At 53.4% G+C, this 22,745-nt stretch overlaps 12 protein-coding genes across 12 annotated transcripts in view; 6 read left to right on the top strand and 6 right to left on the bottom strand.

Annotated features, from left to right (window-relative positions):
- Positions 1 to 454: 454 nt before the first annotated feature.
- On the bottom strand, positions 455 to 2,274 carry LTR77_004196 (uncharacterized protein; the record flags this gene model as incomplete). The annotated part of the gene is made up of 3 exons (XM_064801450.1): positions 455 to 1,831; positions 1,879 to 1,995; positions 2,044 to 2,274. The coding sequence occupies 3 exons, from the start codon at positions 2,272 to 2,274 to the stop codon at positions 455 to 457; spliced, it is 1,725 nt and encodes a 574-aa protein (XP_064660080.1).
- Positions 2,275 to 4,454: 2,180 nt separating this feature from the next.
- On the top strand, positions 4,455 to 5,911 carry cyp6 (Peptidyl-prolyl cis-trans isomerase-like 4; the record flags this gene model as incomplete). The annotated part of the gene is made up of 2 exons (XM_064801449.1): positions 4,455 to 4,534; positions 4,615 to 5,911. The coding sequence occupies 2 exons, from the start codon at positions 4,455 to 4,457 to the stop codon at positions 5,909 to 5,911; spliced, it is 1,377 nt and encodes a 458-aa protein (XP_064660079.1).
- A 357-nt stretch (positions 5,912 to 6,268) lies between these two features.
- LTR77_004194 (uncharacterized protein) lies at positions 6,269 to 6,667 on the top strand (the record flags this gene model as incomplete). The annotated part of the gene is made up of 2 exons (XM_064801448.1): positions 6,269 to 6,374; positions 6,432 to 6,667. 2 exons carry the CDS (start codon positions 6,269 to 6,271, stop codon positions 6,665 to 6,667), a joined length of 342 nt encoding a protein of 113 aa, XP_064660078.1.
- Positions 6,668 to 6,860: 193 nt separating this feature from the next.
- Positions 6,861 to 8,166, bottom strand: LTR77_004193 (uncharacterized protein; the record flags this gene model as incomplete). Its single annotated transcript, XM_064801447.1, has 3 exons — positions 6,861 to 7,684; positions 7,733 to 8,079; positions 8,156 to 8,166. The coding sequence occupies 3 exons, from the start codon at positions 8,164 to 8,166 to the stop codon at positions 6,861 to 6,863; spliced, it is 1,182 nt and encodes a 393-aa protein (XP_064660077.1).
- Positions 8,167 to 9,233: 1,067 nt separating this feature from the next.
- On the top strand, positions 9,234 to 9,677 carry atp8 (ATP synthase F0 subunit 8; the record flags this gene model as incomplete). Its single annotated transcript, XM_064801446.1, has 2 exons — positions 9,234 to 9,422; positions 9,513 to 9,677. 2 exons carry the CDS (start codon positions 9,234 to 9,236, stop codon positions 9,675 to 9,677), a joined length of 354 nt encoding a protein of 117 aa, XP_064660076.1.
- A 1,870-nt stretch (positions 9,678 to 11,547) lies between these two features.
- Positions 11,548 to 12,288, top strand: LTR77_004191 (uncharacterized protein; the record flags this gene model as incomplete). The annotated part of the gene is made up of 4 exons (XM_064801445.1): positions 11,548 to 11,732; positions 11,783 to 11,937; positions 12,031 to 12,064; positions 12,117 to 12,288. The coding sequence occupies 4 exons, from the start codon at positions 11,548 to 11,550 to the stop codon at positions 12,286 to 12,288; spliced, it is 546 nt and encodes a 181-aa protein (XP_064660075.1).
- A 447-nt stretch (positions 12,289 to 12,735) lies between these two features.
- Positions 12,736 to 13,558, top strand: LTR77_004190 (uncharacterized protein; the record flags this gene model as incomplete). Its single annotated transcript, XM_064801444.1, has 4 exons — positions 12,736 to 12,793; positions 12,850 to 13,093; positions 13,163 to 13,382; positions 13,442 to 13,558. 4 exons carry the CDS (start codon positions 12,736 to 12,738, stop codon positions 13,556 to 13,558), a joined length of 639 nt encoding a protein of 212 aa, XP_064660074.1.
- A 382-nt stretch (positions 13,559 to 13,940) lies between these two features.
- On the bottom strand, positions 13,941 to 16,250 carry LTR77_004189 (uncharacterized protein; the record flags this gene model as incomplete). The annotated part of the gene is made up of 5 exons (XM_064801443.1): positions 13,941 to 14,604; positions 14,723 to 14,829; positions 14,901 to 14,965; positions 15,022 to 15,118; positions 15,168 to 16,250. 5 exons carry the CDS (start codon positions 16,248 to 16,250, stop codon positions 13,941 to 13,943), a joined length of 2,016 nt encoding a protein of 671 aa, XP_064660073.1.
- An 891-nt stretch (positions 16,251 to 17,141) lies between these two features.
- On the bottom strand, positions 17,142 to 17,678 carry LTR77_004188 (uncharacterized protein; the record flags this gene model as incomplete). Its single annotated transcript, XM_064801442.1, has 2 exons — positions 17,142 to 17,438; positions 17,634 to 17,678. The coding sequence occupies 2 exons, from the start codon at positions 17,676 to 17,678 to the stop codon at positions 17,142 to 17,144; spliced, it is 342 nt and encodes a 113-aa protein (XP_064660072.1).
- Positions 17,679 to 18,198: 520 nt separating this feature from the next.
- LTR77_004187 (uncharacterized protein) lies at positions 18,199 to 19,526 on the bottom strand (the record flags this gene model as incomplete). Its single annotated transcript, XM_064801441.1, has 4 exons — positions 18,199 to 18,513; positions 18,577 to 18,864; positions 18,929 to 19,038; positions 19,160 to 19,526. The coding sequence occupies 4 exons, from the start codon at positions 19,524 to 19,526 to the stop codon at positions 18,199 to 18,201; spliced, it is 1,080 nt and encodes a 359-aa protein (XP_064660071.1).
- A 536-nt stretch (positions 19,527 to 20,062) lies between these two features.
- On the top strand, positions 20,063 to 22,019 carry LTR77_004186 (uncharacterized protein; the record flags this gene model as incomplete). The annotated part of the gene is made up of 4 exons (XM_064801440.1): positions 20,063 to 20,158; positions 20,290 to 21,008; positions 21,053 to 21,441; positions 21,508 to 22,019. The coding sequence occupies 4 exons, from the start codon at positions 20,063 to 20,065 to the stop codon at positions 22,017 to 22,019; spliced, it is 1,716 nt and encodes a 571-aa protein (XP_064660070.1).
- A 544-nt stretch (positions 22,020 to 22,563) lies between these two features.
- The window catches only part of LTR77_004185 (uncharacterized protein), a gene marked incomplete at both ends in the record, with an annotated part of 1,701 nt that continues 1,519 nt past the window's right edge, over positions 22,564 to 22,745 (bottom strand). The window contains one exon of the mRNA XM_064801439.1: positions 22,564 to 22,701. Within this exon, the coding sequence (XP_064660069.1) occupies positions 22,564 to 22,701 (138 nt within the window). The remainder of the gene's footprint in view (positions 22,702 to 22,745) is intronic.

The raw sequence follows: 22,745 nt of genomic DNA, 5'->3' as shown, positions 1-22,745 counted from the left end.
GTTTCAACATCATATCACCATGCCCCATCGTAGTCCGAAAGCGCCAGCGTGAGCAACGTAAACAATTAAGCAAAGCACGAAGAAGCATTCCTAGGTATCTTAATAGTTTTGATCGCAGAACGCCTGGAAAAAGCAACCGGAAGTGAGCGAGTCGATGTAAGATGTTGGTAAAAGCTAACCTGTGGCTTTGAAGAATGGGCAAATGGCGAGGGACTCGATCCAGCGAGGTTGCATGTGAGTATAAGTTGCTGTGAGGATCCGGGGATGCAGCAAAGCAATCCGAAAGTGAAGTCTGATCCCTGAAAGACACTCGGCCAAGGATCGATGGCCAGCGGAGTCAGGGGAGCGACGGCGTGACACAATCCATGAATGCAAGAATGGGTGGGGTACGGATGGGATTTTTGCTCGGTGCGGTGCACCTGGCTCTCCAGTCCCAGTGATGGCGGCAGTGAGATCAATATGTCGCATTGAAGTTGGAGATCGACATCCTCGACTGCGTAGTGCCAGAAGACTGCCGGCGCCTGTCATGGCATTCATGACGCTCATGGAGATTCTGATGGTCTTCCCGCTGTTGTTGCTCCTCCTGTTGCTGCTGTTGTGGCGAGGTCACTCGGTCAAAGGACGATTGACGGCAGAGAGCATCGATACTCGTTGGATGCTGCGGCTGGGGCTGGCGGAGTGATGAACTGTTGTAGCTGTGGCTACGACCTTCGTTGAACTCGCAGTTGGCGGTGCGGGTGTTGGAGGGGTATGTTGCGGCTGTGTAGCCGGCATTGCTGGTCCTGGGATACCAGCCGCCGCTCTCACCAAGATTCCCACGCCCATCACTGCTGTTGGGATCCGTGTCGTTGCGATGGCCAATATAGGCGTAATGTGGCGGCGGAGCACCTTGCTGGTAGCTCGGACGACCATCGGTGATGATTGATGGAAGTCCATGCGATGATGCTGCGGAGTAGCGTGCATTCGGAAGTGGAAGCATCAGGTTAGTGGAGGAGCCTGAATTGCTTTGATATCCTTCCGATCCTGTGGGGCCGGAAGTCGGAGAGACGTCTGGACTGCTGTTACTCGAGATCGGTGGCATGGGACCGAATTGGTATCCAAGTGTTGGGTCCGAGTAAGCAGTCGTTGTAGGCATAGCAGTCGTGGAGGGCAGACCGCTGATGGACCTGAATGTAGTCATTGGCGCATCCGAGGACGTGGTGTACGGCGGCACGGAGGTCCACGGCAGAGTGCTCCGGCTATGAGTGCCGTCGAGCTGACCGCGTGAGCCATCATACTGCTCCAGACGGCGCAACTCAGGCAGCTGTGCCACCCAAGGCACCGGCAGCGCTTCTGGCGGGACGTAAGGTATTGGCAAACGTCTGTCGTGAACCATTGATGGTGGGAGTGACGAATGCATTTGACCCATGTTTAGCGCTGAGAAGGAGTCTCCTTGCGAATAGGACATTGATGGAGCTGATATTGCGCCAAACGTGTAACCCATCTGAGGTTCGTAGGATGCGGTTGTCGGCGCGTTCAACGGTGCACTGGTGCTGAAGCTGCGGTAGCTCTCCAGAGGGTATGTGCCGCTGACCGAGTCTTGCCGTTGGCTTGTCGGAGGTGGGTACGTGTAGACGTCAACTGGTGATGGGTTGTAATCCGAGCCGAGTTCTGGTGGGTAGTTGGTGCGAGTGTGAAGTAGCGGCAGAGAAGGTCTGTGCATCCCGTGAGATCCATGCCGGCCACTTGCAGATGCCAGAGGATGATAGCCCGATGCCTGAGCCGGGATGCTCATTGTACCAGTGGCATCCAGCTCGGGCGGTGTTGTCCAATTCCAGCTGTGGCTGCCCACCTGAGATTTGTTAGACTGGCTCCTCAGAATTGACAGAGAACACTCACCCGATTGAAAGTACAGTCCTTGCTGATATCAGCGCCCGAGGACTTGCATGCCGAGCAGCCAGTATTGTCCCCCGGGTCTCCGCTGCACTTGATCTTGCGACGGCGACATCTTGCGCACTACTTCCGTCAGCGTGCGCAACCAAGTGTTGCGATCCTCACACGTACTGCTATCGCGATACGTCGTCGGGCTTGTGAGTCGTTGGAGCCTTGAGGATCCGCCTGGCCGATGTATGTTTGATTGTCGACTTCGTCGTACGGGTCTGGTCGAAGCTCGTAACGCGTCTGCTCATGATGATGCCGGTAGGGATGGCGTCCGTAGTAAGTCACAGGGCCGGTACTTCTGTGGCGAGGGCGGTAGAAGTGATCGAAGTCGGCGTTGTCACCATAATATGCCATCATGATATCGGTGGTGTCGGTGGTCTCACCATGTCGACAGCCGCGGTGGAAGAATAGATTGCCAAACCGATTAGACTGGCTGGATGTAGACGGTCGGCAGAAACAAAAGTCCTTCCAAGTATCAACGAAAGAGAAGAGCGAACTGCATTGCCGACGAGAGGAGGAGCTCGGATGGTGAGAGACTGTACTGCGAAGAGAACAAACAGGGGTGTACTTGGCCAGAGTGGAGACGCAGAAGGCCAGCAAACTTCCATGAGGCTCAAATACTGTGGTGTCCAACGGTTGGTGTTTGCCTTACCATGCCACATAACATTGCTCTCGTTGCCGGAGATATACCGCCTGTGCAGGAGCCAATCCACTTGCCGGCCTCTTCTCAGCTACAACTGACGAATCAATCTCGTTGATGTCAGGACAGTGGGTGGGCCGTTGCCTTCGTTTGAAAGAAGCTTTCTCAGCACAAAATGATGAGGCAGCTACGTCGATCGTACGGTCGCCTGCGTTAGTTACGCATCTGTGCATATGAGCCCGAGCACAGCCCGGAATCAAGGGGACACGGCATGGTCGAGATCATTGTGCTGCAATCTGTGCCTGTCGATGATTGTCTGCTGTGTCTGCACCCACACCTGTCCTATGCTGTGACCACGTCAGATTGATGAAGACAAGTCATTACTCTTGCAGCCAACGAGTGTTTGGCGGCATAGATCAGCAGCGCATCGGCAATCACTCGGATTGCATCCGGCCTTCCAGAAGGCTCCGGTGAGACATCTGTGCAACTTGAATGATGTGCCATTCCGAGAAAGAAGCTGCTCCCGGGTGCTGCTTGGGCCGTTTGGTGGGCACCGATTGCTTGTTCCTTGCGTGATAGGACCGGCAGCCTTGTAGAATGTAGCGCGAAGCTTGTCGAGAGATCAGCTTACCAATGCAAGACCTGTCCATCTGCAGGACGCAACCGCTGAGTTCGCCAGCGGTCTAACTGCTAGCCTGGTCGAGGAAGCATTGGTGCTTCTCCCATGAAGTTCACTCATCATCCCCTGCACTGCAGTGAGCTTCGGTTGGCATTATTGCGACTGCACCAACTGTCCCTCTGTATGGCTTCGTTGAAAACGCAATGGGGAAACCTCTTGAATAGTGTCATTATGCCAGATGCAGTCGGACGGACCGCCCGCTCGAGAGCGTTGTTGAGAGTACTCCTGCTTCTGATCATGATCAATCATTTCCAGCACCGCAATCATGCAGCCACCGCAGCCATGATATCATCGTGGGGTCATGCGGCACTCGTACTGACTGTGGCCCAAGTGGCAGCTTTGATCGTCTGATCTTTAATTACCCTGCAAGTACCGTAAGCCGGTCGGGCCCTTGCACCAATCCCCGGTTGGCTGCAACAGAAGCTCAACGGCTAGGTCTTCGAATATTCCATCGACGTGCGCAAGCGTAACTCCGCGATTTTCTGGCGGCTGAAGCTGCAAGCTTGTCTATTCTATGAAAGCGTCGCAGCCTGGAGACCGCAATTGATGTACAAGCGTCCCAGTGTGAAAGCAACTGTATCGTCCGCTCGATCGCTTCAGGGAGGGTAACCACAATGTCGGGTCTGAATCACGAGCAACATGGTCACCGCGCTGCCTGCATCTGCTGCAATGCTAGCCTACACCGCTGTTGGTCATAGCTGGACAAATGGGGCCTACTTCGTCTGGGTGTGCGTGCATAGTCCGGCTCAAACAGTCCAGGATCACCGGAAGAAATTTGACCGCGGACCAACCCACAGGGACTCTGTACCATTCGACTGATCAGTTCTGTGAGTGTAACGGAAGCAGTACGTATCCTGGAGCGTTGTAGCCGCTGGTGATGTCCCTCCTCGGGAGTTTCTTCTTGTCACGTCCAGCAAGGTGGTAGACTTGCTCAAGGAAGGAAGCAGTGTTGCAGACGCTGTAGATCACAAGAGTAGTCCACAAAGCATCAATAAGTTGCCGGTCCCGACAGTCTGCATACAATGCTGGGAGGTGGCGTTACCAAACCGGAGATGGAAGAGGAGGCGAGGTCACACAAAGGACAGACTAGCGCCGCACTAGGCTCGGCCAGTTCCGCCCGTCTTCCCGTCTCTACGATCGTGTGACATTTGACGATTGAACCACTACCTCAGACTTAACAAGCACAGCAACACTCATATTCGATCAAGCGCGGAGATGTCGGTACTACTCGAGACCTCGGCTGGCGATATCACGGTCGACCTCTTCGTGGATGAGGCGCCGAAGTGCTGCAGAAAGTAAGTCCAACACATGAAGCCACCGACATGCGCCAACCGTAGGCTGATCAGATTGCTAAGATGTGATTACTCGCTCATAGTTTCCTGAAGCTCTGCAAGATCAAGTACTACAACTATTCGCCGGTATACAACGTCCAGTCAAACTTCTCGTTCCAGACAGGTGACCCGATCGGGCCTGAATCGAAAGACAGCGATGGAGGATCTTGCGTGTGGGCGCTGCCGGATGGGAGTACCAAGCGAGCTTCCAGAAAGGAGAGAACGACATTTGTTCCTGAGATGTCAAAGAAGAGGAAGCACATAGAGCGAGGTACAATGAGCATGGCAACTTCACAATCCAAGTCGAATCCAGACGAGCGATTGGCGAGCAGTCAATTCATCATCACGCTTGGTGAGAACGTTGAGCAGCTGGACGGGAAAGCTGCGATCTTTGGAGAGGTTGTTGAAGGTTTCGATGCTCTGGAGAAGATCAACAACACATTCGTGGACCAGTCTGGCCGGCCGTTACAGGACGTCAGGATACTGCATACGGTTGTGCTTGACGATCCTTTCGATGATCCGGCGGGTATCATTGAACCACCGCAAAGCCCGCTACCATCCACCGAGCAGCGTGCAACAGTCCGCATAGCGCATGACGAAGTGCTGGAGGAAAACGACGATCCGGAACAACTGGAGAAAATCAGACGAGAACGAGAAGCACGTGCCCAGGCTCTCACGCTCGAGCTTATCGGTGACCTGCCTTTCGCAGAAGTCACGCCGCCAGAGCAGATATTGTTTGTATGCAAGCTCAACCCGGTGACTCGAGATGAGGATCTAGAGCTCATCTTTTCACGATTCGGCAAGATCTTATCCTGTGAGGTGATACGGGACAAAAAGACGGGTGACAGCCTTCAGTACGCCTTCATCGAGTTTGGCAACAAAGAGGACTGCGAACGGGCTTACTTCAAGATGCAAGGTGTTCTCATCGACGACCACCGCATTCATGTGGACTTTTCGCAGAGTGTGTCAAAGCTATCGAATGACTGGCGCAGTACGACCAATTCGAAGACGGCGAGGTCACGTGGCGGCTTTGGAGGCATCGAAGGCTTGGAGAAGCGGAGACAGTACCGAGGGGCGGAGGGTGCTCGTGAGCGTGGCGATAAATATGGCTATGTCTTTGATCGCGACGAGCGCCGAAGACGAGAGGAGAGGGACTCGGACCGTCCAAAACAACGATCGCGCAGCCGCAGTCCTTACCGTCGCGACCGCTACGAGAAGGATAGGGATGATGGAAGGAGGAGCAAGCATCGCGACTATGATGACCGCACTCGGGATGACGGCAGGCGAAGACGCAGTCGCGAGCGCTACTCGGGAAACCGCCGTCGTCGCTCGAGAAGCTAAGTCTCTTCTCATGTACCAGTAACAGCCTCTCCGCAGCACATTCACTCTCATGGTCCGTGCCCATTCTTCGCCCACGTGGTAGGTCGCATTGTTCGAGCAAACAAAGACATTGACGTGAGGTCCTCGAAACCGGCGAACAATGGAAATTCACATGCCTCCCTGATTCGGCGACCCTATTCTTTGTTGCCAAAAGCTTTCCTTTTCCGGCTTCACCCAACAAATATTATTGTCGACTACCAAACCTATTCTTCGAGTCTCACAACAACCAACAACAGTGACTACCATCGTCCAGACCAAGATCGACGGTCACACCGATCCCACAAGTAACCGACAGAACCACAAAGCACCACCATCATCATGACAGGTACCGAGAAAGTCCTCGTCTACGAGTACCGTGCCGGCCGCAAGGACGAGCAGCCACAGATCATGACCGTGTCCGAAGTCGACGAGAAAGTCCGCAAGAGTACGTCACTATCCTCTCTCCCTCCTTCCCTTGCACTTCTAACTCGACATCCTACAGGCTGCGGCAGTATCCAAAAGACCGTCATGGACATCACTGGCAAGAGCGTCGTCACCGTCCGCGAGAACGACCTGCGCACGCCCGAGCAGCAAGCGGCGTGGAGCTCGAAGCCGAATTCTGAGGCGAATGTGGCGAGTGTGACGATCCCGTTCATGACGAGGCTGGCTGGGAAATTGACAGGGAGGTACACGGATCTGGTGATTTTGAGTGCGGCAAAGGTTGTGGAGGGGAAGTAGGGGTGGAGCGAAGAGGAACGTGTGGTGCTGGGCTGTAGTGGTGCTTGATAATGTGGAAGGAGGGATTCTGTTCACTGCTTAAACGGTCAAAGCTGTTTTCGCCCTGATAGTTCCGGTAAGTCTTTGCTTTTACGTCTGTCTCGATCGTGCTGTTACTGTTTTCGCATAGTTCTGCCGCGCTCTCAAGTATGTCTCATGCCACTCTCGGCAACGGATCATGATACTCGAAGATCTTGTCACCAGTCACGCCCGGCGCCTTCCACGTGCTGATGCCAGTAATGGAATTGTAAGTCTCGAAGCTGTTGGACAATCTCTTTCCGCCGCCACCAGGAAGATCTACCACGAACGACGGTGTCATGAAGCCAGCAATCGTGCCTCGGATGTTCCTCTCCAGCTCGAGGATGGTGGATAGCGGCGTGCGCAGGTCTTCTGTCCCGCGTACCATGTCTGCTTGATAAACGTAGTACGGCTGGATATTGAGGTCCGCCAGCAGGCGAATGAGCTTCGACATGGTTTCGATGTCGTCATTAACTCCTTTCAATAGCACGGTCTGGTTTCGAACTATAACGCCGCGTTCGAACAAGTGACGGGCGGCAAGCTCTGTAACCCAGTTGATCTCCTTCGGATGATTGAAGTGCGTGTGCATGGCCACCTGCTTGCCCACAGATCGACCTTTGTTGCTGACATCGATGAAAGCTTCGGCCCACCCGTCCTTGGAGTCGAGAATGCGAGCTGGGTTGACAGCGAGACCTTTGGTGGCGAAGCGAATGCGCTTGATATTAGGCATGTCCAGCAGCCGTTCGCCAACCAGCCGCACATGATCGGGTGCAAGATAGTAAGAGTCGCCGCCTGAAACCACCACATCTTGGACTGCTGGTGTTTGAGCAATATAGTCGAACATCGCATTCCATCTCCGAAGCGTTGGCCTCATGGAAGCTTTCGTGACGGATTCGGTGGGACCACCGACGGAGTACGATCGGGTGCAGAACCGACAGTATACCGGGCAGATTGATGTCGCTGATGGATGTTAGCACGCTGAAGATCCGATCTAAGAAACCGACTCACCGAGGAAGAGCACCTTGTCGGGATACCGATGGACAAGGCCATCCAAAGGCGAATCGTCAGTCTCGTGTAATGAATCCAATGACACTGCAGCATGATCCGGGACGATCGTAGTGGCCAGAGGAATGAATTGACAGCGGATCGGGTCTTCAACAGGGTGCCTCCAATCGATAATGCTGAGGATGTGAGGCGTAAGGCGAATAGACATTGGTGCGGCCTTGATACCCTCCTCAACATCTCGGATGAACTGATCGGATGAATCGCTGTTCCAGCCCGGTTGCTGTCCCTCATGTGCTTCGTCGCTGACCTTTGGAAGTACTGAGCTCAAGAAACGCATGAGCTTGTCCTTCCTATCAATCGTATTGGCGATCTACTCCTATTAGAAGAACAGGTTCCCAAAGATTGCCGGCTCGTTAAAACACATACGTACCTGCCATCTGTGACGGAGAAAGTCTTCCTCAGAGACGTCCTTCCAACACTCAATTTCCTGCCAGTATGGCCTGCGATGGACCGGGTAAGCTGAATTCGGTGGGCAGTCCACCGACCGTGGGTTTGTTGACCGCGAAAAGAGTCTACGAGAAGGATAAACCGTCACGGCCAAGTCCTTTGTGGAAAACCAACGCGATAGAGAATAGCGAAGCTCACGAGTGGATGCACGACTGTTTCTGTACTTGAGAGGGAAGTGAGTATTCCGTAGCTGCGCGTATATCGTGTTGCCAACCATTGTAGCCGCAGCTTTCCATGAGTACCCACCAAACTGAGGTGGTGTGAGTCTTATCATAGCGGCGAGAAGCGTCTTAATATCTTCTAGAAGGCTCCATGAACGTACCACGCTCAACCTTGGCAGGGGTTTTGCTGCTGAATGAAGGCCTTGGGCAATGTCTAGACAATTGAGGAAAATCCGCACCTGCCTGTCTCGGTGTGGATCAGAATGCTGCTCAATGGTTAGACCTGAGCAGCGCGGTCCGTCGAACCTCGGGAGGTGTATGGGGTTGCTGCACGATAATATGGAGATTGAAGGGTAACCCCGGTTGTTCCGATCCTCGCTGCCTCCCTTGTCCCGCACATGCAAACTGCCATCTTATCCGCAGCGGGCATCGGAATTGTCGAGCAGAGCCTCATGTTCTTTCGTGCCTGAGCTCGAGGTGATTGAGTAACACAGTGGGGATCGCTGTTGCCATTGGTTGGATGAGATGATGGAGACTCCATCCTCAGTATGCATTCGAATACAGTGCGGTTGACGCGTCGATTAGCGAGACATCTCCATGCCAGGCCCATAACGGCAAGAGCCTGTAGCTTCCTCTTCGGTACGGCAATGCGAAGTTGATGAGAAGGAGTGCAGTCGTTGGAGTGGAGAAAAGTTCGGATCTTCCTCGGAGTTCATCGATGAGAGCAGCTTGATCACGTGCTGGCGGAACGTCCCGTTCTCCTCGCAAGTCGACTTCAGACCACCATTGGAGCTTATCACAACCACAACACCAACCGACACGCACCAACAGCCGAAATGTTTGCCCAACGAGCCCTTCGCGCACCACTGCAGATGTCTGCACGTGGCATGCGCCCGATGGCCTTCCGCGCCGCCGCCATCGCCCCCTTCAGCACCAAGCAAGCCCCCATCCAGACCCAGGTGCAGCAGCAGTCGGCACCCAAGGCCAAGTGGTTCGCACCTCCACCGCCGCCAGGCAAGCACATGGTATGCTACAACTGCCTCCGCTGTGATTTCACGGACCTTATGCGGGTTAATAGAGGGGCTTAGGTCATTGCTAACATGCATGTCTTGTAGGTCCCCGTCAAGGCCGCCATGCCACAACTCGTCCCCTTTTACTTCGTCAACGAGGTGGTCTTCGCCTTCACCATCATCCCACTCCTTATCTACGTCTTCTCGAAGTACATCTTGCCAGCGCATCTTCGGCGGTACGCGGCCCGCCTGGCCACCAGCAAGCTTTGAGGGAGGCGATGGGTTCCGAGAGCGGGGATGGGGCCCATCAAGGCTCGAGGCAATATCAAGAGAGCAAGGTTTTGTTCACGAGCCCGGTCGCAATGGGTAAAGCTGGAGAAGTATCGATGGCGGGAAGGGAATGGAAGAAACTTATAAATACTACTACGAAGTGGTGAAAACAGATGATGGTATCTTTGTTGTCATACACTCACATTCCTCATCATCGGAAGCGGCAAGTGGAAGCATGGAGCATATTCGTCTCAAGCCTTCAGACTAATCACGTGATCCGCCCAATAACACAAAAGCAAAGCCTGGAGAGTTTACAACCAGCCTGGATGGAACAGCCATCCCCATTTCGCTGTAGACTGCGCCCGAACCCAACGCAAGGCCACCAAAGCTCAAAACTAACTTGATTGAAAAAGCCAACCCCATCTCTCCGCAAACTGCCTACTCATGCTCCAAGCCGTTGGATCCCAGCCAGGTTTTCCAGGCTCCAAGGCAAATGAATCCATTGAAAACAGATCTCGCAAGAAGCTCTCTTCGTCGAATAATGCATTCAGCGTGATGACGTTGTCGCGGAAGGCTGGGAATGGCCATCGATCGATCCAGCGGGTATGTATGATCGAAAGCTGTAAGGTGGTGGGGTGCAAAGGCTTGGGTATATGAGCAGCGGCTGGAGTTGATCTCGAAGGTACAGTTGTGCCGCACGTCAGGCCCATCATCTCGCCATTGGCAAAGAGGGCGGCGAAGATAGAAGAGGGAATCTCTGATGCTATGGTCCCGCCAGATCTTGACATGGGGATGCACGCGACGCTCATGGTCGACATTGGCGAACGCGGGATCATGGAGAGCCTGTTGTGAAGTGGCGATACGGGAGAGTCCGGATTATTCCCAGACATCTGTGCGCTTGAAGATTTCCTGTGGGTAGCGGTACCATTGCGTCGTCGCCGCTTCCTTTGAGAGAGTCTGTTCTGTATTCGCTTCCGAGCCGCCGGATCCTGTACGCCATACCAGCAATCAGCTTCTCCAACGAGCTCCATGGCGGCGTTCGAGGTTATCAGTGTTCCGATTGCCGTAGATGTTCATGCATCGATGGGCGTTGCCCAGCATTTGAAATGTTGAATGCTGCAGCTGAGTAATGATTAGATTGGTCATCACCGCTCCTTGTGTATCAGAATCCTTGCAACATGTCGTCTTCTATGCCGTGCAAGGCCATCCACTATCAGTTCAATGGCAGAGAGTACTGCCTCTAATGTCTCCCGTGTATGTACATGGAAACCGATGCTACGGCTCAAGGCTCGGAGAACGGCGAACGAACGGAGATCTCCTCGGATGAAAGGCAGATCTGAGCCGAGATAGCCTTCCTCTTAACAACCTAACCCCATGCTCAAAATCTCCTACCTCCACTGCAGGAACACCCCTTGGTCTACCCGTCCAGATCCCTTTGGTTTGTCTACAACGGAACGTTGATGGGATGGCGGCGCAGCCGCGATCTCATCAACACAGTCTCGTGTACTGAGGATGGAGAGTCGTGGAGGACATTGGGTCCGACACTTGTGATGAGTAGCCATCTCGCCCGGCACGGACGAACACAAGGTGTTACCAATGCATGAGCAGGCTGAATTAGACTGGTGCCGGCGTGGGGACGGTCGTGAGCCGCCTTGCAACGAAACGAACAGTCGGCACATGCCTTAACCCCGAAGCCTTCGCGCGTCTTTCGCTGTTAACTCCATCGGCCACGATGAGTACAAGGATGACTCTTCGGCTTCAATGCTGTTTTACAGGTAGTATTCTTTTGCGGTCATAACCATTCTTTTGCATTTCAAGTATGCACAGCAAGTTGACACCTAATTGCACTTGATCGTCTTTCCACCCGGTCATGGAGGACCCTGAAAAGACCCTAGGCCAGGGTGCGGCCATATCGAAAGACGAGTCGGAATCTCCAACGAGTCTCGTGAACTCCATCGACGACAGTCAAGATGCTGTGCCCACCGAGGTGCCAACGCCCACACGTTCGATCATCGTTGATTGGGATGAAAATGATCCAGAAAATCCCCAGAACTTGTTAGTTCTACTGTCAAGACGTTCAGAAAACCGCTAAGCCATCGGTACAGCCCACGATCGAAGAAATTCCTCATAACCTGCACGTTCGCTGGTTTAACTCTCACGTTTACCTTCGGCTCGTCTATCTTCAGCGCTGCTACCTTGCAAACCTCGGAACGATTCGACGTCAGTCCAGAGGTCATGATCCTGGCGACATCACTGTACCGTGAGTCCGTCCGCTTCGGTTGACCGATTTCTTACACTTAGTTGTGGCCTCCTCCAGTACGAGGCTTCTATGCTAACAGGGTTGTTCCTATAGTCGTTGGCTTTGGCTTCGGCCCTATCATATTCGGGTTGGTTTGCGCCATATGCTGTGCCTACGATGATACTGATTGATTTCTACAGGCCAATGTCCGAACTGTACGGCCGGAAGATCCCTCTCTTCTTCGGCTTCGTCGTATTCGCCATCTTACAGATACCGGTTGCGGTCGCCACCAACCTGCGGACTGTCATGATCTTTAGGTTTCTACAGGGTCAGATGCTAAGACGCTTACAACACTATCAAACAGACTACTGACACATGTTCAGGACTCTTCGGATCATCTCCGACGGCGGTCATTGGAGGTGCCCTTGCGGATTTTTGGGATGCCAGGGAGAGGGGGTTTGCAATGCCTTCTTTCGCAGGAACGCTCTTTGCCGGACCGATTTTTGGACCGATTGTGGGTGCTTTCATCGTTGATTCTCACCTTGGGTGGAGGTGGTACGTTGATTCGTCTACCGAGCTTCAAGCTGGCCAGCCTGGCTTACTGTCGTCAGGACGCAATGGATCACGTTGATACTCGCGGGTTTCTTTGGCATCATCGCATTTATATGTGTCCCGGAGACATACGCTCCCGTTCTTCTATCTCGCAGAGCCAGCCGACTACGACGTGATACTGGCGATTGGCGGCTTCATGCTAAACACGAAGAACGAAAGGTCGACTTCAAGGAGATTACGACCAAGTATCTTGCTCGGCCAGCAAAGATGATGGCCCTTGAGCCGATTCTGGCGCTTTTTACTGTCTATCTATCGTTCGTCTTTGGTGAGTCTTCAGCGTCAATCATACTGCAGACGGCCGCACTCTAAATCCATTCCCAGGCTTGGTATATCTCTTCTTCGAAGCGTACCCAGTCTCCTTCTCAGAAGAGCGTGGCATGAGCCCAGGAGTGGCCAGCCTGACATTCATCAGCATTCTTCTCGGAGTGTTCTGCGGATGTGCTCTGCTCGCCTTTACAACCACCACACGCCTTGCCCCGAACCCTCAGGAGGGACGATTCCAGGAGACTCGCTTGTTGCTTATGATTGCTGGAGCCGCGACATTACCTATTGGATTGTTTTGGTTGTAAGTGTCTCCCACACCATAGAGACTGCTTTCATTCCGTCTCAGCTTCCAATTACTGATCGATATCAGCGCCTGGACTTCGTTCCCAAGCATCAACCCGTGGCCTCAAATTATTGCCGGCGTTCCAATCGGTTTCAGCGTCATCGTCATCACGCTTCAAGGTCTCAATTATATTATTGATTGCTATACAGTCAATGCCAACTCTGCTCTGGCTGCAATGACCTTTGTACGCTCTTGGTTCGGCGCTGCCTTCCCTCTGTTCGCCGGCATCATGTTCCGCAAGCTGGGTGTAAGTACTTCTACTGGCAAGGCCGGAAGCTTTTGCTAATCGGGTGATTTGATTTGTAGGTTCCTTGGGCGACCAGCACGCTGGCATTCATTGCATGTGCTCTGCTTCCGGTGCCTGTCTTGTTTTACAAGTTCGGAGCGAAAATCAGAAGCATGAGCAAGTACGTACCGAATTGAAAAAGAGAACGGAGGAGTACAACGAATCGGGCTGTGAGGCATGCGATCAACTCTGCCAGGAATCAGTTGTTGATCTTGAGATGGCACCACGGACGACATATGCAAATACTTAGAATTCGGGATGGAGCAGCTCTATCTGCCCGTTCTCGACCATCAGCGCTATCCACGCTTGAGAAGAAGGGTACTGGGTGGGACCATCTACAGCTTGAAATCGCTAGGCCAGCCAGGATCCTTGTGGTTCTTCGAAGAGAATTGATCGCAATGCACAAAAATTGGTGTGCATGTCTACGCAGTGATGCCGATAAGGAGTGAACAGAGTCAAAATAAACACCGAAGACCTCTTTCATAAGTACAGTCCAAAGCTGCGACTCATCTCTCATCCTCACGGGTAAGCCATGCCAATATTGTATTCTTCCTCCATCAGTGAGAGGCTGTATGGCACGCCATCAGTCGAGGTGGTTCCGGTCCTGAGACCTTTAGCCTTGTCGTCCTGGCCATTGATGCCGGTGTGCCGATCTATCATGGTCCTAAGATCCCCGAGGGATGGTCGCCGGTCCGGATCGAACCTAACGCACTTTGTTGCAATCTTCCTCAGCGTCCCAGAATATCTGAGTATCAAGGGTGGTACGAGTACGGGCTCCGCCTGTGGCCTGCGGAAACGAGGTCGGTATGGTGCACCCATCAATCGAAAGAGGACCAGTCCGAGTGCAAAGACGTTGGTCCACTCTCCGAGTTGCCAGATGTTCTTGGGCCACGCCGTGTGATGTTGTTCGTAAACGAAACGCATCTGTTCAGGAGATTGCCACTGTTCGGTCCCTGAGCCTACAAACAGAAGAGCAAAAAGGTTAGCGAGTGCTTCAGACATGATAAGGTTTTGCTCATAGGATGATGGGGTACCATTGTTGTAAGCTAGAGGATTGTTTTCGTCGTCGTCGTCGGTCATGATAGCTAGGCCAAAGTCTGCCAGCATGGCATGAGGATAGTTGGGGAAATCAGAATTGGGATCCGGCGCATCCAACAGGATGTTCGGGTTCTTCAGATCACGACTACGGGAGAAGAACGGTGTATTAGTCAACGCTCTGGACCAGACGCGACGAGCCCTCCAGCGTGCGGTCTCTCGCAAGCACCTTCGTGTCCGAAAAGGGATACTGTGCTTTGACTTACTGGACGATGTTTTTCCAATCTTTCTGCTTGGAATCTCTTTGAGCGTCACCGTACTCCAGTAGTAGCAATGCTGAGACCATGTCGTTAAGTATCGACCAGATCGCGGGCTATTAGCAGGACAGAAGGGCTGCCGTTAGTCTGCGTTAAATACATTTGAGGTGGCGTGTATTAAGCTTACCTCAGGAATGAACTCGTGTCGTTGGATAAGATCATCCAAGTCTCCCTGAGGACAAAAGCCCATGTCTGCGAGCATCAACGTTAGCCGCGGTATCACAACCTTCTCCTAGAGGAAGACTCACATATGCGGTACCACAGATCGTTGTCTCTCCGTTGATGTGCTCTGTAGGCCACGATGTGAGAAGATCCATTGCGTCCTTGCTCTGTCAATAACTGCATCTATGCGATGATTAGCCGCTGATCTCCTGTATTGGCTCAGCATACGCACGATCTTGATCTCGATATGCTGGTTACTTGACATGTCTTTCGCATCTCCAAACCACTTTGTCCAATCAGTCCACGAGCCGTGGGGGCAAAAGTTATCCTTGGTCGCCACTCGGTCCACGATCTTCCCTTCATGTACCTTGAGCCACAGCTGCACAAGGCCAAAGCCGCCGCTCCCCAGATACTCGGGCTTAGCAATCCATTCATCTTCGTCTTCATCATTTTCATCATCAATCAGTTTGTGTAGGAACTTTCCTCCTATCTCCTTGTTGGCGAAATAGCGGTGCGCGATCTTCCTCGCATCACCACTTTTGTCGTAAGGAAAACCTTCTTCAGTGTACGTCCCGCCTTCAGAGTTCTCGGAAGACTTATCGCTAGTAAAGTCAGACGAGAGTGGCGAGGATGGCTCGCCTGTGTCACCCTCAGGTGCCGACTCAAGAGGCAGTTGAGAAACGCCACTGGCGACAACATCACCCAGAGCGGCTCCAAGTGGAGGTGCGGCCGGCGGATAGCTCTGCGGTGAAGTGGCTGCATTAACACCGTCTCCTTCGCCGAACGCATCCAACCCTGATCCATCGTTTCGTGCAAGCTGAGCGTACGCACGCTGTGCCAATCGACCAGAGGAAGGGCCGGCGGGATCTTCGGGCGAGACTTCGGAGCTCCGCGATGGCGAAGCCGCCGGTGCTGTTGCTGGTGCTGTTGCTGGTGCTGTTGCTGGTGCTGTTGCTGGTGCTGTTGCTGGTGCTGTTGCTGGTGCTGGTGCTGTTGCTGGTGCTGTTGCTGGTGCTGTTGCTGGTGCGGCTGGAGCGGCTGATACTTGCGCTGGTACTTGCGCTGGTGGCAGGGCTTGCTGGACTGTTGCTGCTGGTGGTATTTGTGCTTGCGCTTGCAATTGCGCTGCGCCGGCATTAGGAGGAGCTGTGCCATCCCGAAGTAAACCATCCCCCATGTTCGCAGCCACAGCGTTCCTCGCCTCCAGCCGTTGCGCTCGTGGATCAAGTCCCGTCCATGTGTTCACGATCTCAGGACGAGTTTTGGTTGTGATACGTAGTTGCCAGTTGATGTAGGCTGTTTGATTTGCAGCCATGGCTGAGTGGTGTCTGTCGCTTCAACCTGCTCCGCGAAATTGCTGCCAGGCGTCAACCACAGATACCGATGGCTCACAAGTGTACAGGCAACCATATTTGCTGAGTGCTGCTCGAGAGATCTCTTTGTTCGACGTGCCGGATGCGTCTGTTGTACCAAATGATGAAGTGGGCGAGCTTGGGGCTCCTTTGTCTTTGCAGAATGAATTGTGTTGAAGCGCTGTGTCCTAGCAAATAAAGAGCAATAAACCTCTCGACGATGCTGTAGGCCATAGTAGATACAAGGGGGGGGGGGGGGGGGACAGCAGCGCGGCAATGGCCGGGCTCGCGGAGAAGACAGGAAAGATACGATGGCGATTCATCGAAATGTCAGACAGCAGCAGTTCTCCGTCTTCAAATCGAGGCCTGTACAGCCGTTGCTGGCATTTCAAAGCTGTGCGCCTCTGGGAGAACTTCTCGCCCTGCACTTCGGATTTTCCGTCATCCGCGTTGACTCAGACCACCACGTCTTTTGGAGGCGTCGAGAAGGATGAGTGACCCTCTCGAACTTCGTGTCGAGTCCAAAACACCTTGGGTCGCTTCATATTAGGCGATACCGTGTCGGAAAGAAGTTCTCGGCGTGTCGATGATGCATTTCCCCTCATCCTCTCCGGCAAGGTAATTCTGCGACTCCGACAGCCTGGACGTCTGCTTTGTCGGTGCTTGGCAAAACGGAACAGTCCAGTTTCCAGTTTCTTCACAGTTGGCATGAGAAGTACTGTCCCTTCTTCGGTGCGGATAGTTCCCGCGATCCGTAAATCTCGATGCAATTGCAATGCTTGAGCACAACCTTCCTGCTTGGCACCGGTACCGACCCGGAAACTAGTGTTCTCTCAGTCAGAGCAGCAGGATACTTAGGTGCCACTGCTCTTTGATGCTTGGTACCCTTCATGGCCTGCTAGATATTGGTATTGTTGCGCGACATCTTGTCGTTGCCCCTCGACGGCTCTGAGACGTATGTAGCGAGTTGATCGTTCCACTTTTGAGGAGTCAGTAGTGCGAATGATGCTAGCGAAAAGCCAGTGAGTGGCGGGCACCTTGCGCGAGCTGAGGAAGACGACGGAGCTGTTCCCGTCACTGTCGTTGCCGTCTCGCTTGGTGCGCTGGCCGACGAGCACCACGAGTTGCTTGGTGAGCCAGTGTCGCTTAGACTAGGTGCTGGATCGCCATGTCTCTCGGACATGTTAGCTTCCACTCAGCATGTGATGGGCTGGGAAGCGCCATACTTTGACTTTGTTCGGTGTTCGATTGGAACTCGTAGTGATGGGAGGGTACAGTCGGTGTTGAAATCGTTGAAGGTGAACTGAAGCTATTTGCACGGGAAGAGACGGAGGTGGAGTTCTTACCAGGAACCATCCCTCTCCAAGTATCGAGTATGACAATCTGGCCATCTTGCGGATCTATCTCGCAGCGTGTCATGTCGGGGGAGGTCAGCCACACGTCGTTACACTGGAAGGAGAGGAGACGTACCGTATTGCGACTGTCTGTTGGAGAGGGCGGAACCTGATCAAGCTGTTTCTCAATCTAAAGGAACATCTCATCAATGGCAGGACCGAAGAACTCGGCAATCTCGGTGCTATCGACATTTCCCAAGGTCAGCATTGCAGTATGAGGCTTCACACCGCTTTTCTTACCCAGATTTGGAAGCGCTCCAGAGTGGCCGAAGCGGAATCCCAGCTGTCGATAGTCATTGTGATTCGGCGTCGAAGCTCTTTTGGCGTACCCGTAAACTTATGTTTCACGCCGTCAAACCAGGTCATGGCCTCATGGCGGAACTCCACGGGTTGAAGACCCAACGCCCTGCACAAAGCTTCGAGGCCACCCTCTTTAGCAATCTTTGGGTGATACGCCAACTAGTCGAGAAATCGAAAGGTGACATCTTGAGAGCCGCATAAGGCACCTGGATTGTCATCAGCTTGGTTGATTGACAAAGGACCTCGACCGCAAAGTTGACTTGCCATCAGGTGTCCCGACTTGGAACAGCTTGACTTGAGCTCCATCTTCAGGATCGTCGCCGAGTCTAAAGGTCACAAAGTCCCCCGTACCGCCTCCAATGTCCGCCACAAGAACGATGTCTCCGATCTGGAACGAAGCCGACGCCAAGCTTCTGAGGCCGTGGGTGTAGAACGCGGTCGCACACCGGGATTCATGGACGGTGTCAACACTAGCGCACCCGGCAGCGCGAGCAGCATCGGTCAACATCTTATTGACCACGCTGTCCCACATCTGGACGCAGTGTCAGTCGCAACGGCTATCAGCTCTTGCCCGAATCGAATCTGGTTGGCTCACCTGAGGAACACCGATGAAGAGGTGCACTGGCACGCGACCGATCTCGTCTTTCGACATGGAAGAGTAGGTCTTCGCTACTGCAATCTTCTCCGTGGCGTATCCGATCACACTTCTTAGATACGCTGCAAGAAGATCGTCCAAGTTATAATCATTTCCGAGCTGTTTATCGACAATGACACTCTCCTTGGCCTTCGATTGTGGAGTGTGCCCGTCGTAGAGAGCCAGCTTCCAGAGCTCGACCACGTCTTTCTGCTGGATGATCCCGTTGTTCAGAGCTGCTTGGACATGCTGATGTCATTAGCATCGACTGATGTCAGAATTTCTTGTAATGGAAAAGAATGGAAAAGCATACCGGCCCCCAGTAGAACTCTCCGTCGGCAGCAAATGCGACAGCCTGGGTGGTGAATGACTCGGACCCGAAATAGAGGTCATGAATGGGACCCAAGACCTCTTTACCCGCAACTATAACGATTATCAGCGATGGTGTGTGGCGAAGTGCACATAACAAAGATTTTCACAGTGGGTCCCGTCGGTGTGGAAAGACAAAAGCAAAAACCGGCAGGAACATGATTCGCATTCATACCTGTGGTAACATCTCGATGGGCAAGCGCGAGCGTCGTTGTCCCAGGATCGATGCCAATCTGAATAGCATTGAGTACTTTTCCAGGTCCGGTGCTCCTTTTCCCAGCGTGATTCGCGAAGGGTAGCTGCGACCTGAGACCCGTGCTGGAATCGTCGTCGCTCTCCGGTTCACTCGTCACTGTACTCGGATGAGAGTCTAGAACCGACAACAGGTCCGATGCTGCGCTGCGAGCTCTCTTGGTTCGTCGTCTGTCGCTCGGTATACGTTCTGGACGACTGCGTTTGATCCTGGCCGCCGGGGACTCCACGGCCCTCTTCGAAGGGCCAGTTGTACTCGAGCTGTATGGTGATGATCTAACGGAGACCATGGTGCATGGATACCTGAATGAAGATGTCCAGAGTGGCTTCAGAAACCGTGTCCCAATGTCAGAAATGGCGGGTGGTGAATGAGCCTGCGGCGTCGTCTTTTCCGTGTATCGAACGCACCGAGCTGGAAGTGTCTTGGTACGGTTCGTTGCATAAATCAATGTGGGACGCATCGTTCGGAATCCCCAGTGATGGCAACTTTCGATCGATGTTTGTTTCACTGCAGGAGCTGTTCCGCACGAGCGGCAGCATACTTTGAGCAAACGGAAGCAAGTCAGTCTCGAGCCCGAGAACGATCGATTGGATTAATCAGATGTCGATCTCTCCCAAGCAGCCGGTTCCAGTCGCATATTTTAGTCTTGTCTGTTGCTTGTACGACTCCCGAGGTGTGCGTTTTGCGACCTGTCACACTCTGGCGCACTTGCACTTCCGAGCCGAACGCCCCGTACTCTGGAGAATAGCGTAAAGCAGTCCACAATAGCACACTGCTCTCTTCGTTTCCCGCCCGTCCGACAACCCTCAAGCTCTAGAGCACAGCATGCCTAGAGGCCGTGGCATAGACCCTGGTCGAGCATCTGCTATGAGACAAATTCTCGATCGGATCGATCAGCAACAAGGCGAGCTCAACACAACCGTAAGCCAGAATGAGCTTGTTGCTGAAGTCTGCGAACACCATCCAATATTTTACAAGAAAGAGGTAAAAAGAGGCCAGACACTGTTCGGAAAAGCAGAGTATCAAAGATCCATGGCCTCCATCGCGGACAGATACGTCAGCGAGGTGTCGACGGTGCGACGTCCTCACAAAAGCTGAGCAAATTGTGGCTGTTGGGAAGCAAGGCTCTCCGTCGAAAAGGGAAGCGAAAGCTTGAGATGGTCAAGCGAACAGAAGGCATTCCCAGCGACGAGGGTGACACCACAGCGCAAACGGCGGACGTGACCAACCGTAGGAGAAACGCTTTGGTCGCCGATCCAGTGATATGTGACCGTCCCGATGAATCGTTGGAGGCTGTGACAGACGAGGTCCGAGGAGCGCAGGCCGAAGTTGATAATTGCCAGCCTGGAACTGAATCATTCTCAGCATCCATCAGACAAGATATCGTTGTTGGCGAAACTCCAGATGTGTTCTTGCCAGGCGGCTCCGAACGAGCGCTTCTCAAAGATGGTCAAGAGTGTCCAGCGCAGTCAACAGAGCCCCTTGCCTGTGTGGTTGAAGCTCTTGGTGGGGGAGACGAAGCAGAATCAACAGCAAATGCTGAAGATACGGTCTCGAACAATCGAAGCGCAAAGTTTCATCTTCGCCAGCTGATCAGAACGTCCGCGGTCAAGTCATCCAGAACGATTCCGGCCTTCACAAACGGCAGGCAAGTCAGGCAGCAGCGAGAGCAATTGCATGTCAAGGCAACGATGCAACAGGATCCGCATCGGACAAGAGCACAAGCCATACCATCGCCCAGACCCCTTCGGCCCAACGAAGACGCCATACTGTGGGGGACAATCAAACTTCAGCTGCGACCACGGCCGGGGCTAGGAAACGCAAAGCTGTCGAGCAGCTTTCAGAAGCGTCCGGAGCCAAAGCGCGAGAGGCGAGCAAGCTCCCTGTATCGTGGACGGCAACGCAGGATGGTCTGGATCCAAAGATGTTCCCGTCGCTTCCAAGTTTGTCCGACAAGACGGTCAAAACGCATCACGGCGCTGTGTGGCAAGGCATCCTGAGCCTTTCTCACAAATACTTCCAAGACACCGGCATCGACCCCAGCAGCCGTCCTGAGTTTTGTCGTGTGCCCGAAGGCCAACTCCAAGCCCTGTACCAACAGCCCTTTGGCGAACGCTGGCAAGCATACGTGTGCGAAATGGTGCATCTCGAAAAGCTCAAGGCCGTGGGTGTGATCCAAGGCTGCATCGGGGCCGCCATCAAGCGTATGGTCTACGACCCGGAGGATTTGCCCTAGTTGAGTGCAAGCAAGTTTTTAAACATCGCCAAAGGTCATGCTCCTTACATTACGCAGCTTATGCGTTACCATGAAGCACAACACACCTTCCCTGAGATTGCTTTGCTTGCTGAGCAGACCATGCTGGCCGATCGGAAGTTTCAACAAGAAGTCATTCGCGCAGAGGCTGAGCGCCTTGCTGGCGAGCTTTCGTTGACACTTGAGCCTCAGCTGTTGAAGCTCGGCGTGCGAAAGACTGCAAAGCAAGCAGACGCGCGAGCATTCTGGCAACAATGCCAAAGTGATTTGGTGGACATATTCCAGTCAGCTCTCGTTCTAAAGGGGCTGCTTCTGGCGGCTCCGGATGAAAGCGCTCTCGAATGGGTGGCAAGAGGAGCGGAGGTGGACAGAAATACCATGGTGGAGGCGAACAAGGGCCGGGAGCCGTTTGAGGTACTCTGGTGCATTTCTCCGGTGGTGCGGGTTGGTTCAAGTCCGGAGCAGGAGTGGCGGGTGGTGTCTCCGGCGACGGTCCAATCGATCAAGAAGTCAGAGTCTGAGAACTGAGGCGGGACAGATGAGAGTTGCTGGCCCGGTGCTGTTGCGCTGGATCCACTTAGCTCTAGCCACATATTGCAATGACCACATTGGATGAGTTGATTTTTGGTGCATAAGGCATCAGCGTGTGATGTCGCTTGTGCATGTTGTTCGGCGAAAGATCTCGAGGCGAGAAGTTGGAAATGGACTTGGAAGTAGCGAAGGACGCAGATCGCTCACGTGATCAAGCAATGCAACCCAGTGAAACGTTCACCTCTACCATTTGGATCAAGAGAAGACGATACGTGTAACGTGAAGAGAACGATATTGCAAGCATTGCAGTAAACTACAACCAGCTGATTTGCACAAATACGAACTGAACAGCATGATTACATGTATCCAAAAGCCCAAGACAAGCATCAGCATTCATCACTGTGTATCCATTTTCTTTCCCAAGTCACGAACTCCCATCCCATCCCAATCCCGTATGCTTGATTACCAAAATCGCCCAAGACCCATTTGATCGATGCGTGGCCAAGATATCCATCAATACGAAACCCTTTCTCTTGTCAAGTCAACGCTTAAGCACCGTAGGTCGGGGCGGCGGTGGGCTCCGAGTAGGCTGGTGGGGCGGAAGAGTAGCCAGCCGGGGCCGAGGAAGAGTAGGCTTGAGCGGCGGAAGAGTAGCCAGCCGGGGCCGAGGAAGAGTAGGCTTGAGCGGCGGAAGAGTAGCCAGCCGGGGCCGAGGAAGAGGTA

The sequence above is a fragment of the Saxophila tyrrhenica genome (assembly GCF_035928015.1).
Source record: "Saxophila tyrrhenica strain CCFEE 5935 chromosome Unknown scaffold_6, whole genome shotgun sequence".
NCBI lineage: Eukaryota > Fungi > Ascomycota > Dothideomycetes > Mycosphaerellales > Extremaceae > Saxophila > Saxophila tyrrhenica.
Note: the sequence above shows the minus strand (reverse complement) of the source record. Positions and strands in the feature narration are given on the sequence as shown.